Here is a 19190-nt window from a genome sequence, read left to right on the forward strand (position 1 = left end):
AAAATTGGAAAAAAAAACCTGTCAGCTCTGATTCCATGTGTTGAACATTGAAATCGTAGGCATAAACATTATATTTTTTATCATTGCTGCCTAGATAACATCAAAATGCATGTGATCTGAAGGATCTAATTTCTAGTTCTTCCGAGAAAAGTGATTTGTGTGAAAAGATCTTCAATATATTTATGCAGATGTTTATAAAGAATTATATTCCTGTACAACTATCCTAAACCATCATATAAGAAATCAAATCTCAACTAATTAAACATTAAAAATAACAACTAAATCACTAACCTAGATTTTGTGAAAAAGTAAACCTTAATTTTCTAAAACTTTCAGCTATAAATTGATTACGATGCTTGCATACTCAAGTTTGATTCTATTGTTACATGTTGAATGCTGTCAAAATCATCACATAAATGTGATTTCCTGCATTGTTGATGAAGGAAATTTAGGCCCAAAAGAGTAGATAGTCCATTATATTGTTCAAAGATGAGAAATCAAAGGTTTTTCACATACAGCCGAGAGACAGAAGATTACCATCATGGATTACCAAAACTCAATAGTAGATTTAACACTATACAAATGCTTTTCCAGCTTGTAAACTTTTTGGTTTACAACAATGTTTAACCTACATGCTGATCCGAATTCAAGTTTCAATTATTAGCATCACTATAGGGAATGACTAGAGAGATTTTCAGTCTATAAAATAGTCATGAATTTCTTTTGAATTTAACTGTGTTAGATTTGATTAACACCAACGTTTTGAGTCACATTTCATTATCCATCATCAAAAGATACTGAATTAAAAAAAATATATAACATGACTATGCTAGACAAATCTGAGTTAAATTCGGAAACAATTTATGACTCAGATATAAGATCTTCTATTCCCACTATGTCAAACTTCTGGCAGCTATATTATCACTATGGTTGACCTCCTGCACTGTAAATCTTTCATAGAAAGTAAAAACCTTAGGATGTGCTTTGATTTTCCGTGGATCAAAGCCAGTTAATCGAAGTCCTTCAAGACTTTTTATGCGAGAAAGGGCCACATAAAGCATTCCACATTCAAATGCCCTGGATAGATCAGTTTCAACTCTATCCAATGTCATTCGCTGGCATTTATGCACACTTACTGCCCACGCCAGGATAAGAGGGACTTGCATCCTACTAGCCACCACACCACCATTCTCAAACACCTCCCATACCACTGGTTTTTACAACCATATTTTCCCTGAGGCAATGAAATCGTACCACTGGCCAAAGACCTTTTGGACTAATATCCAATCGATCCTCCATCTCTCTGTAAGTGAATCCTACAACTAATCCCCTTGCACCGTTCACAAGTCCTACCTCAACATCTATATTCCTTATCAGCATCACTTGGGCACCTTCACAAAGATACAGTTCGCCAGGGGCCAATCCACCATTTAGCAGCAACTTCCCAAGTCCATCATCCCTCACTCTAAAAAGAATGATTTCATTGTTCAAGGCCATCAATTCTCTATCATTACATTTTTGTGCTTCCTTCTTTCTAGGGAAGAGTCTTGTTGGGGCTATACCATTGTTATGAGGCCAAATAGGGGGTCTTATGCAACTATTTAGCTTTGAAATGGTCCTAGCACTGCAATTAGCCCTTCGAACTTCTTTCAGCATGCTTGCAAACTCACAATCCGCTTGCCTAAAGACTTGTTTCAACTCTACTTGTTTATCAAAGCACTTTTTCCAGCAGTGTGCCTCAAAAGCAAACTTTATGCTACGGTCCTTGTGTTTCACCGGTGGGAGTTGAAAGAAGTCCCCACTGACAACCAGCTGCAACCCACCAAACACTTGATTGGTTCCTCTTATTTTCCTGGCTACATATTCTATTTTTTCCCGAAAGCTCGCCATCTATCATACTTATCTCGTCAATTATTAAGGCCTTTGCAGACATCCACCTTTTCAAGGCCACTGGACTGTTTCCAACATTGTCTGCCAATTTTGTTGCAGGTTCCTCCCCTAACTCGACCCCAGCAAAAGAATGCAACGTTCTACCCTTAAGTTCACATGCAGCAATCCCACTTGATGCAGTCACAAAAACAGAGGAAGGACCATGCAATTCAACAAGTACACTTACTGCAAACTTAAGCAAGTAACTCTTGCCAGTGCCTGCACATCCGGTCACAAACACAGACTTCCCCTGAGAGATGGCCTTCAGTACCCTCCACTGCTCGTCAGAAACTGTACCAAGCTTATATGCCCTTTTATCAAAATGGGTATGATCATCATCATCAATCTCACATGCTACTTCATCCAATCCTTCAATTTTCATGCTTTCAGGCACCAATTTCCTCCATTCCTATTACTCCCAATTTTTGGTACAGTGCCATCCCAATTGCAGGGCACCCCTGAAAGAAAAACAAAATTTGTAAATAAATAAATTATTTTATTAATTCAAAAGATTATATGAGTTTTATCAAATGATGAAAAATCAGACTAACTGATAATAAATGAATTACAATTATCTCAATATATAGAAATTATATATACATTCAAATTTTGATAAACTTGAACCAAAAACCTAAAATTATGCAAACGGAAGAAATAACTAAATATTCCAACAGCCCGAGGTAATTGAATTTTACCAAACTGTCGGCCATCCCTAACATAGGGATGGGTAAGTTGGGAGCCATTACGTTCTAAATCGTCCAGGCAGAGCCTTCTCTGGGGCCTCCAGGTGTTTCCATGCAGCTGTCCTGTTCTGTTATATCTAGGAGGAGGGATTGCTGGATTCTCCACACCGATTTGATTCGGTATTGGCATGATTGAACTCAGACATTTTCTCATTACTTTCAAAGCTGTTTGTTGAAGCGAAATTCAGAGTCCAACTCAAGAAATTTTCTCATTGCTTTTAAAGCAGTTCGATATATTAAATCAGTCATTCAGGATTTTCCTTAAGTCTTGTGGTTGTTTGTATAAAGTAAGAGCAGACCCACTAATGGTTTTTTTCGTTGTTTTTCTTCTTTTTCACAGATATAATGTTCCGAAAAGAAAAGTAAAATTAAAGAATTTGCAGAGGAAACTTTCGGACGACGTTTAGAGGGGCAAAGCATCTTGCTTTTGAGACTTGGGTTAAGGGGCCAGAGTAAAGGTAAAGATTGACGTTCACAATTTAGGCCCTGCTCAGATTAGTTCTCTGAAACATGTTCATGGATGAAAACTTAAAAGTTAAGTTTTATTAACAATCAAAATGGCATGCACAACACAAAAAACAAAGAGATCTCCTACAGAATATTATTGCAGGACGCTTTAGAGAAAGCTTTCCCATATTCCGCTCCATGACTATCGGTTCTTTAGTTATTGTCGGCTTCTTTTCAATTGTGCATCAATTGAAGCTACACGAAACTTTCCAAAAGCAAAATTGATCTCACAAAACATTCCTCCTAAGCAAGGAGGAAAGTAAAGCGGTGAGGGAAAATAGTTATTTAATTCATATATGTTAATTATGGATAAACGAATAATGATTGTATATATATTTAAATGTTTCAGAGTGAGGTTTGTATTTTATTGTATTTGTAGTTTTTTGGTTCTTGATTAAACAATTTGTTTGATGTATGCATACACCTGTATTAATTAATTAAAAGTATACATATACACAAAAAAAAAAAAAATGGAGGGCATGAGGTCACTCTTCAAAGTCACATCCATTACTAAGAACATAGAAATAGTTAGGTGGGTAGAGCCCGTAAAGCAGAATAACAACGATACTGGATGAGCCTAAAGAGCAAAATAACAGTTGCATGGGCAAAGCCCAGAGAGCATAAAACCATTAAAAACAAGCTGCTTAAGCAACAAGAGCAATCCCAAAAGGCAGCAAAGGGGGATCTCAATCATCTGGTTTGCCACGTACATTGGCACAGGATCTGGAGTGACATCAGGCAAGGAAGATCCCTCGTCAGTAGTAGCTTTGCCTTCCTTGTCTTCGTCATCACAAATAGATAAAATAGCCAACGCCAGTCTAGGAAACCCTTTAGAAAAATCTGGCGAACCACCATCATCACCAGGAATCAACCAGCTACTGCCACGACCAGAAACCACCCCACACCTAGAGAAAAGCCTCCACATGGAGGAGAGGTGGAGCATCATCGACCTAAATCACTCCGACCACCAAATTGGCAGCAAGTAGCCTGGGACCGTGGGGTCTGAGAACTAAGCTAAAGAACTTTGAATGCATCGGTAGCCACAAGGTGGTGATTGGACACACGAGGCAAAGCTATCCGGAGGAACTTTGTTGGCTTGCACCTAAATCTGAAGCATAATATTATTGCAAATACACACTTTACTAAAAAGTGAAACATTAGTAGCAATAGAGCTTTGAGAAAATTAAACAGTTATTTCAAATGAGTTGTAGAAATTAATATATATTTATCAGTATTATGTTTTCATTTCAAAAGTTATAGTTTTATAATTTTTAAAAAAAATAAAATTATTTAATATGCTTATTTATTAATGTATAATTAAATTTTTAAATACGAGATATTTTAATAAAAAAATTAAAGATTCATAAAAGAAAATTAAAATGACAAGAATATAAAATAATAAATTATAGTTTGATGAAAAAATCTTTTAACAAGATATTTAATTTTTATACAAATATTAAATATTAATTTCTATAGAGACTACTACTTGCAATCGCACCTTGGTGTGCAATAGGTATGCCAAAGAGGTATGAAAGGTTAATAAGGAAATAGTTTGGTCTATTTTTTTTAATACATTTGTGTACTACATAAGGTCAATTTGCAGGACATTTAGCAAATGATGTTGTTTGTTTAAGAGAGATGTTAATGTAGAAGTGGTAGCTTCAAACTAACTATGCATCCACTTACAAGGATCCAAACACAACTAAAATAGAATCTCTTAATCAAGGAGATAATTAGGCTTTATTATTGATAGGATCATGGTATTTTTGCAATAGGGGTGAGATGGATAGAAAGAGGGAGAGATATAAGAGGAAAGAGTGGGAGATAGAGGGAGGGGTAAGGAGATCTAGAGATAGAGAGGAAGATAAAGATGGGGATGGATATGGAGAGATAAGAGAGGTAGAGTAGAGAGGGATAGGAAGAGATGAATGAGGACACAATATAGATGAGAGGGAGGGAGAGAATGAGAGGGTGAGATAGAAAGATATAGATATAGGAAGTTTAATATGCGAGAGGTAGAGAGAGATTGAGAGATAATGTGATGGAGGTTGAAGGAAAGATGAAAGAAGAAACATGGAGAGGTAAAGACACAGAGACAAAGAGATATAGATATAGAGGTCTACATAGAGTGGGAGAGAAAGAGAGAGAAAGGGAGACATGTCTTAAGATAAAAAGGGGAGAGAGGTAGAAGGAGAGATAATAAGGAGATAGAGAGGAAGATGGAGAGGGAGAGAGAAAAAATAGATAAATAGAAACATATATAAATTGAAGTAGATATATAGAGAGGGAGGGAGAAATAGGGGAGACAGAGAGATGGAGAGAGGAGGGAGAGATAAAGATATATGGGAAGATAAAGAGATAGAGGTAGAGATAGACAGATAGATAGGATATAGGGAGGAATCAAGGGAGGGAGAGGTGGGGAGAGATATAGAGAGGGAATAGATAGAGAGAGGGGGGGGAGAAAAGGGAGATGTAGAGAAGGGAGAAAGAGAGAAAAGTGGGGGGAGAGAGCGAAAGAGATAGGAAAAAGGGAGAGGTAGAAGGAGAGATAGATAGAGGAAATTATAGAGACATGGAGAGGGATAGGAAAAGAGATAGAGAAATAGGGAAATAGAAGTAGAGAGAGAGTGAGTAAGTGAGAGGTAGAGATAATGAGATATAGAGAGGGAGGGAGAGATATGGAGATAGAGAGAGGGAGCAAGAGAGAGAGACATAAGGTAATAGAGATAAGTAACAAAGAGAGAGGGACAAAAATAGAGGGAGAAAGATATAGAGATAGGCAAGCAGAAATGAGTTTGCATGTATATGAGTGTGTGTGTGTGTGTGTGTGTGAGAGAGAGAGAGAGAGAGAGAGAATAAAATCCACAAATGCCACATCAATGAAGGTACAAAATAAAACCATAAACAAGGAAATAAGATAAGTAAATGCAAACCTATATATATATATATAGCGAGAGAGAGAGAGAGAGAGAGAGAGAGAGAGAGAGAGAGAGAGAGAGAGAGAGAGAGAGAGAGAGAGAGCAAGAGAGAGAGAGAGAGAGAGAGAGAGAGAGAGAGAGAGAGAGAGAGAGAGAGAGAGAGAGAGAGAGAGAGAGAGAGAGAGAGCAAGAGAGAGAGAGAGAGAGAGAGAGAGAGAGAGAGAGAGAGAGAGAGAGAGAGAGAGAGAGAGGAGAAAATCCATAAATCCCACATCAATGAAGGTACAAAAATAAAATGTAAAAAAGGAAATAAGATAAGTAAATACAAACCATCCTTCATATGATCAAAACGATCCCCTCCATTGTCCTTCTTGCTCCTCGAATCAAATGGTATGTGGCTCTCAAACTCCAAATTACAAATGTGTCGAAAGCAAGGGCAAGAAGATTAAAATATTTGAAGTTAATTTGATAGCATATAGTTATTCAAAATGTGGATGAAAATCATTGATAAAGGAGCTCAATTTATAGAAAATTTACCATAAAAATGGCATGAGAGAATCAATGAAATTGAAAAAGGAAAATTGATTCAAAAATGGAAAATTGAATGACATAATCTATGACAAATTGCTATGACAAAATATGACAAATTGAAGAGATATTTATGCTTCATGATTTATGACAAATTGTCGTCAATTGTAGCTTATTGAATTATGACAATTTTGAGCAAAAATAGCTTCATGATTTGAGGAATTAGTGAAGAAAAGTTAGTGGAGAAAAAGGTGGGAGAAACCATAGGAAATGGAAAGCATGAAATTAGGGATGACAAATAAGGAGAAAATCAAGGGAGAGAAAAGTGGGGAGGAATATCAGGAGAGAGAAAGGTGGGAGAAATTAATAATTTCTCTCACAAAAAAACAAGTAGCCACTTAAATAGATAATTTATTTGGGACACAAGACATAGGGTACATGAATAAATTTATTTATCCTAAGAAAAATCTTAGTTAAAGGACTAATGATTAAAGAATTATTTAACCCTTGAGAGAGACATAAGTCAAGATGATGTCATGAAATGATTAACATGATAGGATAAGGATTTAATAGTTGAATTGATTGATTGATATAATGATTGACAAACTAACTAAAATTGATTGAAATCAATGCTCAAGATCGATCATAATGATTGAAATGACAAGGACAATTGATGAAGATAAATGATTAATGGAAAATTGATTGATAGTGATTGATGACATGACATTGAGAATTGATTGGAATCAATTGGTGGATGCTAATAAAAATTGATTAGGGTTAAAATGATGATTATGTGACATTGATATCTAACCATGACCATGAAATGACAATTGAGATTGACATTGATAAGATCCAAACTGAAATGATTGAATATGATTGAATAGGAAGAATGACATGATGTTAGCAAATGATAAAGACAGAATGTGCAACATAGAGGGGTTGTTAGTAAAATATGAAAACCTAAAAGTAGGTAACACAAACATGTTAAAGTATGACACTCAAGCGTTGACCATTTTTTAGTGTCTAAAGAGAGATATCATTGAAATAAAATATAGGAAGCAATATATATATCTATATATATATATATATATATATATAGAGAGAGAGAGAGAGAGAGAGAGAGAGAGAGAGAGATTTCTTTTCTTTCTCTTTTCCACTTTCTATCTCTCTTCCTCCCTTAGGCTTTCTATCTTTTCCTTCCTCTTTATATGCTCTACTTTCTAGCTACATAAAAATTATTCATTTGATAGAAAAAAAAAGGGGAAAAATTAAAGTCACAGAAATCATTATTTGTTGATCTTTTGACACTTTTACACATCCAAATAGTTATTGCTTTTTTTCCTTCCTTTCGCTGACCCCAACCCTTCCATTGGATAAACTGACATTAGGAGGGTATCTTATAGAAATGGATACAAATTATTTGCAAAAGAATACAGTCTGAGAATATTCTGAGTATTATTTTGACACTCTAAAACAAATGACGTTTCCTTAATATTTTAATTCTAACCTCTTCCTTAATGACTAAAGCTAAAATAATTTAATTTTATGTTTTTAATTTAAATTATTAAATTTTCTTATATCAATTTTAAAAGGATAAAATATAAATATAATTACAATATTATTATATATATAAAAAAATTAAATAAAAACTATGTTTAAATATATAATTGCATTATCTCATATTAAAAATATATAAATTAATTACATCATATAAAAAATAAATTAAATTATAATTATATTTAATAATTTATAATACATGAAATATAATAAATAGAATTATATTATACAAATAAAATTAAATAACAAAGAAATTTCAATATGTACTTATATTATAATATTTGTTGACATGAAAGAGAAACAAAATTAAAGATGTGATTTGGTCTAATGACTATTTGTAAAATAAATAAATCTTGGACTACAAATTCTATAGTAAATAAACAATTGCATGGAAATAACACATCCATTGCAAGCATGCTAGAAACAAAAAAAATGCAGCTAGTGTTAAAAAGAAAAAGTTTGATGGTACACATGACATGGATCTAGTGCTTTAGCAAACTATTGAGAGCAATTAAAAATTATATAAAAGAAAAAAGAAAAATAAACAAATAGCTACATTTATGTGTAGCAGTAAATAATAATCAATTTTAAGATAGTTATTAATAATGATATGGAGTATTTTGGGTGGTGGGCCTCTTAATTTTCTATGTAAGCGAAATCTTAGGTGGGAAATTTTTTTAAATACGTCACACTTTCTAAATGAGCAATTGGGATAGCTTCAATTGTCTTGTAGCATTGTGGACACAATTTCAACCTTTGATCTGTTGAGCTAGCTCACCTCTTTCAAATAAGATGTGCTTTCAACATAATAAATAGATAAGTAAATAGATGGAAAAAAGAGAAAGCTATAACAACAACAACCTCACAATGATCCAAAATACTACAAAATTATTATTGTTATTATTATTATTATTATTATTATTATTATTATTATTATTTTATTTTTTATATGATGACATTCAAATTTTAGCATCATAGAAGTAATATTTATGGAACTAAAGAAACAACAATCATATAATATAAGACCATTAGACCAATGTAACAACAACACTATGAAATTCCTAAGAAGTCATGTATACCTATGGTGTCTTCAACTCAGTATAGTTGTGATTATGAAAATATATTATTGTCGAGGTTAAACACCATTACTAAATGAAAGAATACTTTAAAGGCAAGTTATCTCCTCTACCTTATCTTTCCTATGGTAGAATTGTCCACACTTAGATCTATAACTAGAAAAAGAGACTCCTAATTTTATGATATATGATTTTCAAGTTTGGTATCCTATAACTAGAAAAAGAGAATCCTAATTTTATGATATATGATTTTCAAGTTTGGTATCCTCTATGATTGACCTACATGTTTTAATAATGATTGAGTGTGAAGAACATGTTAATCTAATCATTACAAAGGCCTTACAATCAAATACCCAACTGGTAAAAATTATTTGTCACACCTCATGAGTAGTAGAAATGGTAAACAACTGGTGCTAGCTTGAAATATAAGAGTATGTACCCACTATCATCATTGGTGAGTCATTGTAGTATGTAGCTTAGGATCAATAAATTAAATTAGTCATGTAAAGGGGGTCTACTTATTTTTATGAATATGTTTTAACTTAAAGATTTAGGATTCCTTAGTTCCTTTACTAATTTCTCTTCCCACATAATCCATGTTTCAAATTTAAATGTTTACAATAAAGAAACACCTCCCTACCTTTTATTGGTGTTTCCAACTGATTTCTTCATTGCATTCATAAAGTAGTCATCTTTAAAGATCGAGACTTTCATATCAATGGCCAATAAACAAGAGATAAATCTTGTTCTCCTCTGCACTTTAGATTTTACTAAACTTAGGGGGGTAACCCTTATATGTTGAGATATTCATTAAAGCATAAATGTTCTCACAACTTTTACTAAAATGTATGTGATTATTACTAGATTAGCTAGATCTTTAATAAATCTTCATTACAACACCTTGAAAATGTGAAAAAAAGTGAACACATAAAAAGATTAAAATGATTCTATTATTTTGGAGTTTTAGAACCTAGAAATTGGATCAAGCATAATCTCATATTGATGCCTAACCAGGGCTATAGAGTCAAATTATCACATGCAAGTATCTCTTTCTGACACCCAAACCTCATATACAAAGGATTGAACTTATCACCACCTTAGAATGACACATCCAAGAAAGGGTATTATTTGCAACTCTACTTAGAAACCCCTCAATACAACACAAATCCCTCCACATCGTACTCAAAAACATATTTAATCCATTACTTGAACAGAAGCAACAAATAAGATACATCATATAGAAAATATATATAGATAAACTCAAAAACTCTTGATATGTTTATTTAAAAGGAAAGAACATGCATTCAAGGAGACAATTGTATAGATTAAAGACAAAGTATTTTTAGTTTTAGCTTTAGCCTGAATAGAAAATATGTCATACAAAGTGTTCCACTTACATGTGAAATTTGTTTTACAATTTAGAATAATCACTTCTCTCATTGGATATCTCCAAGATCACAAAATTTTCAATTTCGATCGTAGACTAAAAAGCTAATCTTTTTTTATAATATTAACTACAAGTTCCTCATATAGAAAAGATAAAACAAGTGAATCTAAGGACCTAATGATAACTTTTGTTACATATTCGACTTTTCATTTACAAAAGGTGCTTGAGAAATTTGGTTTTTCCTTTCAACAAAGGTGACTTCAACACTCAAACATTTGAAGCATTTCAACATACTTCCAATTTTTCCTTTAAACAAAGGTGACTAGTACTCAAACCTTTACTCAAAAATACCTATGCCTATTTATAATGAAAAAACTATTTGGCTGCTTCACAAACAACATAAAACTTTTCTTTTGCAAATTCCCACAATCGTCATGACTTGCAATACATTATTTTGGATTAGTCTCTTTTCAACAACTACCCAATAAGTATCAACTTCAATCAAAACAACAACCTCTCAAGGGATATCATTGAACTCCCAATGATGCTCTTCAACTATGACCCTTCATTAAATATTTGGCTTTATCTTTAGACAACAAACTTTAACTTATTTTATCACCTCGGAACCAAACGCTCAGACTTGGAACAATCATAACTCTACAACTAATATCTATAACCCTAGACACTCACATGATTAATTCATAGAATGAGCCTATATACCACATTTAAAACACATACGCGAGCCCAAAAAAATCAGCCAATTGTTGTCACTAGATTTTCCTTTGGCTGCAAGTACCTATGCATTCTATAGCAGCCATTGAATATCAAATTATTGAATCACAAATCATAGCTTACACAACGTATACAAGGTCACAAGACTCAAATAATGTAGCTGAGCAGATCTTACAAATCATAGCTTATCAATTGATGAGCTTAAGGGGGTCTATAACGAATGGTCATAAGACACAACACTTGCTGAAAGTTTTGCAAATGAGATTGCAAGCTATGTAGGTTTAACCCTAGAGGAAACTTCGTGGTTAAGTGTGCTTGAATTGGAATAGTATTGAGATGGGTGAAAGACCCAATGATTCACATCTGTGAACATCACCTAAATGCAATGAGTGCTAAACCAACCATTCATTCTCATAAGAAATGGATTTTTATAAACCACTACATGAAACTTAAGTCATAAAATTTAACTCAAAAATTAAGAATTATAATTTTAAAAATATCTCCTACTTATCAGATCTTCTTCTCCAACGATTGGCTTCCTCTTTGCCCACAACTTGCACCAATGGCTGCTGCAATATGCTTTTCAACTTTCACCAATGATTGCAGCAATATGCTTTTTCTTTGACCTCTGCGCCTTGATTTTGGCGGCTTCTTTATCTTCAGCGATCATCCTTCAGATTTTTGGGCGATTCCACAATTCGCTGACTTCTCTAGATGGCGGGTTTCTTCTGAGCTGATGTCTCCTTCGGCAACTTCTTCACAGAATTCTTTGTGGCATTCAGTAACAATCCGGCAGCCTGCCTTCATTGTGGAATCTCGATGCAGGTACAGAAGGATTCTCGATAGGAGACCAGACCAGTATTTTACGCAGCAGAGCCCAACCAGTCAGTCATTGTATACTTCTACTCACGCTGGCATGTCGACACCGCTGGTGGTGCAGAAGAGGAGGTGGGTAATCTTAGATTTGGGCCGGTGACGGCATGGATTGTTGGTCTGTGCCGACAGGGCATAGAAATAATTAATTTATTACTGCTAACAATAATTACAAATTAAAATTAACACTAAATCACTAAACTAATTTGTTTCAAACTGTAAACCCTGAATTTTCTAAAAGTTTTAGCTGTAAGCACAAATATCAAACATAACTTCACTTTTAAGATCGATTCCAATGCTTGCATCTGCGCTTCTAATATTCAGGTTTGTTTCTATTCTTACCTGTTACATGATATCACATAAATGTCAAAATTAGATTTCACGATAATCCAATCAAGGTTGACATTGATACTTTGCACAAACCTTAAGATTGCAACTCCACTGAACCAAGACCCATTGCATAGCTAAAGTTTATTTAATTCCTGATATTTAATGTTCACCAAAGCAATGAGACAGCCACACTGCAATGTAGATTCTATGATTTTTCCATGCTCCAGTCAAATTATTCTGAGATCTCTGCAAAGTACAATGAAAGAATCTAGGTGTATCACAAAACTAGACATGATTGCCTGCATTGTTGATGAAAGAAATTTAGACCCAAAGGAGTGGATTGTCCATGATATTATTCAAAGATGAGAAATCAAAGGTTTATGACATACAGGTGAGAGACAGAATATATTGCAGAGTTAACCTGCATCAATGTTCCAGGCATATGCTGATCCAAATTCCACTTATTAGCATTTTGGGGAAGGGAATGGGTCTTGAAAGGATATGAGATCCTTCTCTTCACACTATTGCCAATCCTCTCGCAACTAATTTATCACTATAGTTGACCTCCTACTCTGTAAAGCTTTCATAGAAATAAAACACCTTAGGATGTGCTATAATTTTCTGTGGATCAAAACCAGTTAGTCGAAGTCCTTCAAGGCTTTTTATGCGAGAAAGGGCCACATAAACCATGCCATGTTCAAATGCCCTGGATAAATCAATTTCAACTCTATCCAATGTCATACCTTCGCATTTATGCGCACTTACTAAGGCCTTTGCAGACATCTACCTTCTCAAGACCTCTGGAATGTTTCTACAACTGCATGCCAAATTTCTTTCAGGTTCCAGCCTTAAGTTGACCCAAGCAAATGAATGCAATGTCCTACCCTTATGTTCACAAGCAGCAATCCCACTTGATGCAGACACAAAACAGAGGAAGGACCATGCAATTCAACAAGTACAATTACTACAAACTAAAGCAAGTAACTCTTGCCAGTGCCCGCACATCCGGTCACACACACAGACTTACCCTGAGAGATGGCTTTCAGTACCCTCATCTGTTCATCAGAAATTGTATTAGGCTTATATGCCCTTTTATCAATATAGATTTCATCATCATCATCATCATCAATTTCACTTGCTACTTCAATTTTCATGCTTTTAGGCACCCAAGTTCCTGCATTGCTATTACTCCCAATTTTTGATACAGTGCCATCTCAAATGGAGGCGTCCCACGTAATTAAAAATATCCCCAAACTGCCGTCTTTTACATTGGGTTCCATCCCTAATGGGTTCCATCCCTAACATAGGGATGGGTCAGTTGGAAGCCATTACGTTCTAAGGCAGAGCCTTATCTGGGGCCTCCATGTATTGCAATGCAGTTGTCCTGTTCTGTTATATCTATGGGAAGGAGGGGTGCTGGATTCTCCATCACTGGTAAACCAACTTGAATCTGTATTGGTATGATTGAGCTAAGACATTTTTACATTACTTTCAAAGCTGTTTGATGAAGCAAAACACACGCATCACACACTTGGACAAATTTTACAAGGCTAAGAACTAGATTGTTAGTATTAGATGGAAAGATGTGCTAGGAGGATGAAGCCTGATAACTTGACAAGGACAAAGGAGAAAGTGGACATGGATAGGATGGACAACTTTCAAAACTTCGACAAATTTCAAAGAATTAAAAAGGGAAAGGCCCAAACACACTACACACTTTAGAATATTTTTTAATCTTTGTGCAAACTTTAACACGGAGCAATTTAGGGCAAATTTAGACATTTTTTAACAAACGGAAAACCTGCTTATATTACCGTATACGGGCTATAAAAGGCAAGATAGCACAAAATTACACAAACACAATCAAATGTAAAAAATTGTGGCCTACAAAACTTAGCTTTAATAAACTAATTATATTAACTCATTTGAAAAACTATGTGGAAGTGTCTTCTCAAATCTTCTTGTTCGTCCAAGACAACCCAAACTACTTATGTCTACAAAAATGTCCTAATTGACCATCAAATATACTTAGAACAGCTTAAACTAGTTATGTCTAGGCAAATGCCCTATCTAACGACCAAATCTCCTTAGAACATCCCAAACTGTTCATGTCTAAGCAAATATCCTAGCTACCCAAGAATGCCTATGGATTGACACTCAAGTTTTCATAAATACACTATCCAATACTTTAGCTATGAATTGAGACATTCTCAATTATTCATAGCAATGCTCCAACCTTTGTGGATTGGGACATACTCGACAACTGACAAACCATAAAACTATCAAGCCCTCATTCCTTGACCCTTGTCTCCTCCCCCCACCATTACTCCATAAAGGTATACAAAAGGTTGTGTTTCTCAAACAATCTACCATCTCAAAGCAAGAAACTAGTTAAAAATGATTAGATTTTTCCAACCTCTTCTATGACCTTAATCCTTATTGACTATATTCCATGCTTACTAGAAATAACTTATTTTGATATAGAGACATAAATTTAAACAATATCCAAATTTGAACCCACAACCATTTAACATCTAACAAATCGAAGTAATATTCAAGTGACGAGTAATTTATCCTTTTGATTTCCTTTATTTCTTTCACATAATTTTATAGACTTCTTCCAAAATAATACAATAGATAGATAATGAAAACCCTAAACTTCACTAACAAATAAGAAACAAGTGGAAGTAATCGCTAATGTCCAACCATAACTCATGAGTGTAGTGAGAATAACAAATAACAATTACTAGCAAGCTCAACCATGCTTCCAATGACTCCAAAATTTCCAAAAAGATAAAAAAAGTTTTTACTATCTACAGAAGCAGTAACATTTGTCTGGAAATAAGGCAGATGTCTTTGCCTGTTAAACATCCCTCTACGCACTACAGGACGCAAAATGTAAACCTTAATTATCTTAAAAATTGCAGCTGTAAGGAAATATATCAAATATAACTTCATTTTTAAAATTGATTCCAATGGTTGCATCTGAGCTTCTGATACTCAGGTTTGATTCTATTTTTACCTGTTAGATGTCAAAATCATCACATAAATGTCAAAATTAGATTTCACCATAATCCAATCAAGGTTGACAGCGATACTAGCACAAACCTTAAGATTCCAACTCCTATGAACCAAGACCCAATGCATGGGTAGAGTTTATTTAATTCTTGATATTTAATGTTCACCAAACCAATGAAGTAGCCACACTGCAATGTAGATTCTATGAGTTTTCCAGGTTCCAGTCAAGCTATTATGAGATCCCTGCAAAGGACAATGAAAGAATCTAGGTGTATAGAAAAACAACACATGATTTCCTGCACTGTTTATGAAGGAAATTTAGGCCCAAAAGAGTAGATTGCCTAATATATTATTCAAAGAAGAGAAATCAAAGGTTTTTCACATATAGCTGAGAGACAAAAGATTACCATCATCGATTAGAACAACTCAATTGTAGATTTAAAACTATACAAGAGCTTTTCCTTCTTTACAATTGCTTTTTCTCTTTGTAAACCTTTTGGTTTACAGCAATGTTTAAGCCACATGCTAATCCAAATTCTACTTTCAATTGTTAGCATCACTATTTGCGGAAGGGAATGACTCTCCAAAGACATTAATGATTGTCATGAATTTCTAGATTTAATTGTGTTAGATTTGTTTAGTCAATGTTTTGGGTCACACTCTATGATCTATCTCTATTATGTAGAAAGATAGAGGAGTTGAATGTGACTCTGATGATGACTCACAGAGTGTGACCTGAAACATTGACATTACATTAATCTGACACAGTTAAATTCAGAAACAATCCATGACTAAGATATAATATCCTTCTCTTCCCACTATGCCAAACCTCTGGCAGCTATATTATCACTATGGTTGATCTCCTGCACTGTAAAGCTTTCATAGAAGTCAAACACCTTAGGATGTGCTTTGATTTTCTGTGGATCAAAGCCAGTTAGTCGAAGTCCTTCAAGGCTTTTTATGCGAGAAAGGGCCACATAAACCATGCCAAATTCAAATGCCCTGGATAGATCAGTTTCAACTCTATCCAATGTCATTCCCTGGCATTTATGCACACTTACTGCCCACGCCAGGATAAGAGGGACTTGCATCCTACTAGCCACCACACCACCATTCTCAAACACCTCCCATACCACTGGTTTTACAACAATATTTTCCCTGAGGCAATGAAATCGCACCACTGGCCAAAGACCTTTTGGACTAATATCCCATCGATCCTCCATCTCACCGTAAGTGAATCCTACAACTACTCCCCTTGCACCATTCACAAGTCCTACCTCAAAATCTATATTCCATATCAGCATCACTTGGGCACCTTCACAAAGATACAATTCTTCAGGGGCCAATCCACCATTTAGCAGCAGCTTCCCAAGTCCTTCATTCCTTGCTCTAAAAGGAATGATTTCATTGTTCAAGGCCATCAACTCTCTATCATTACAAATTTGTGCCCCCTTTTTTATCGGAAAGAGTCTTGTTGGGGCTATACCATTGTTATCAGCCCAAATAGGCGGTCTTATGCAACTATTTAGCCTTGAAATGGTCCTAGCACTGCAATTAGCCCTTCGAACTTCTTTCAGCATGCTTACAAACTCACAATCCGCTTGCCTAAAGACTTGTCTCAACTCTACTTGTTTATTAAAGCACTTCTTCCAGCAGTGTGCCTCGACAGCAAACTGTCTGCTAAGGTCAGTAGGCTTCACCGGTGGGAGTTGAAAGAAGTCCCCACTGACAACCAGCTGCAACCCACCAAATACTTGATTGGTTCTTCTTATTTGCCTGGCTACATATTCTATTTTGTCCAAAAGCTCGCCATCTATCATACTTATCTCGTCAATTATTAAGGCCTTTGCAGACATCCACCTTTTCAAGGCCTCTCGATTGTTTCTAACACTGAATGCCAAATTTGTTGCAGGTTCCAGCCCTAACTTGATCCCAGCAAAAGAATGCAACGTTCTACCCTTTAGTTCACAAGCAGCAATCCCACTTGATGCAGTCACAAAAACAGATGAAGGACCATGCAATTCAACAAGTACACTTACTGCATACTTAAGCAAGTAACTCTTGCCAGTGCCTGCACATCCAGTCACAAACACAAACTTCCCCTGAGAGATGGCTTTCAATACCCTCCACTGGTCTTCAGAAATTGTACCAGGCTTGTATGCCCTTTTATCAAAATGGGTATCATCATCATCATCAATCTCACATGCTTCATCCGATCCTTCAATTTCCATGCTTTCAGGTACCCAATTTCCTCCATTGACATCCCCATTGTAGGGTGCTCCTGAAAGAAAAACAGAATTGCAACGCAAATAAATTATCTTATTGGTTCAAAAGATTACTAGAATCAGACTAATTGATAATAAATGAATTATAATTGCTTTCTTATATAGACATTGTAGATACATTCAAATTTTGAAAAACTTGCATTATTTTTATTTCGTAGTCATGCTAAATAAACTGAAAAACTAAAAACATAAAACTACGTAAACGGAAGGAATAACTAAATATTCCAACAGCCCGAGTTAATTGAATTTTACCAAACTGCTGGCCATCCCTAACATAGGGATGGGTAAGCTGGGTGCCATTAATGCCTTCTAAATTGTCCTGGAAGAGCCTTCTCTGGGGCCTCCGGGTGTTGCCATACAGCTGTCCTGTTCTGTTATGTCTAGGAGAAGGAGGGGTGCTGGTATTGTTTTGATTGAACGGAGACATTTTTTCATTACTTTCAAAGCTCTTTGATGAAGCAAAGCTCAGAGTCCAACTCAAGACATTTTCTCATTGCTATTAAAGCAGTTTGATGAAACAAATCAGTCATTCAGGATTTTCCTCAAGTCTTGATTCTGTTTGTATAAACTATAAAGTAAGAGCAGACCCACTTACGGTTCTTTCCTTCTTTTCCTTTTGACAGATGTGATGTTCCGAAAAGAAAAGTAAGGTTAATGAAATTGCAGAGGAAACTTTTGGACGAAGTTTACAGAGGCAAAGCATCTTGCTTTTGAGATTTCAATTTAGGTGCTAGAGAAAAGGTAAAGATTGACGTCCACAATTTAGGCCCTGCTCAGACTAGTTCTCTAAGTCTGAAACATGTTCATGGATGAAAACTTGAAAGTTAAGTTTTTGTCACAATCAAAATGCCATGCACAACACAAAAAGCGAAGAGATTCCTTGCCTAAGATCTCCTACACGATATGATTGCAGAACGCTCTAGAAAAAGCTTTCCCATAAACAACAGACTCCGTGACTATTGGTTCTTTAGTTATTGTCGGCTTCTTTAGTTAATGTCGTCTTCTTTTCGATTGTGCATCAATTGAAAGTTGAAACTACAGGAAACTTTCCAAAAACAAAATTGATCACAGAAAACTTTCCTCCTAAGCAAGGAGGAAAGTAAAGCAGGTAAGAAAAATTAGTAATTTAATTAATATAAATATATTTATATCAGTTAATTATGGATAAAATGAATAGTGATTGTATACAAATTTAAATATTTGAAAGTGAGGTTCGTATTCTATTGTATTTGTAGTTCAGGTTCTTATTAAACAATCTTTAATTTATATATTAATTTATTTTTTATATAATTTTATTAATTTATTTA

General features: G+C 34.8%; 2 protein-coding genes across 2 annotated transcripts; both read right to left on the reverse strand.

Moving 5' to 3' along the window:
* Positions 1–698: 698 nt before the first annotated feature.
* LOC131052425 (ATP-dependent DNA helicase PIF1) lies at positions 699–3156 on the reverse strand. The gene is made up of 2 exons (XM_057987093.2): positions 2625–3156; positions 699–2387 (listed from the first exon to the last, which is right to left on the reverse strand). Exon 2 carries the CDS (start codon positions 2309–2311, stop codon positions 1757–1759), a length of 555 nt encoding a protein of 184 aa, XP_057843076.2. The 5' UTR covers positions 2312–2387; positions 2625–3156; the 3' UTR covers positions 699–1756.
* Positions 3157–15987: 12831 nt separating this feature from the next.
* Positions 15988–18555, reverse strand: LOC131052434 (ATP-dependent DNA helicase PIF1). The gene is made up of 2 exons (XM_057987105.2): positions 18136–18555; positions 15988–17879 (listed from the first exon to the last, which is right to left on the reverse strand). Exons 1-2 carry the CDS (start codon positions 18308–18310, stop codon positions 16417–16419), a joined length of 1638 nt encoding a protein of 545 aa, XP_057843088.2. The 5' UTR covers positions 18311–18555; the 3' UTR covers positions 15988–16416.
* Between the last annotated feature and the right edge of the window lie 635 nt (positions 18556–19190).

Source organism: Cryptomeria japonica, chromosome 7 (assembly GCF_030272615.1).
Source record: "Cryptomeria japonica chromosome 7, Sugi_1.0, whole genome shotgun sequence".
In the NCBI taxonomy this organism is placed as follows: domain Eukaryota; kingdom Viridiplantae; phylum Streptophyta; class Pinopsida; order Cupressales; family Cupressaceae; genus Cryptomeria; species Cryptomeria japonica.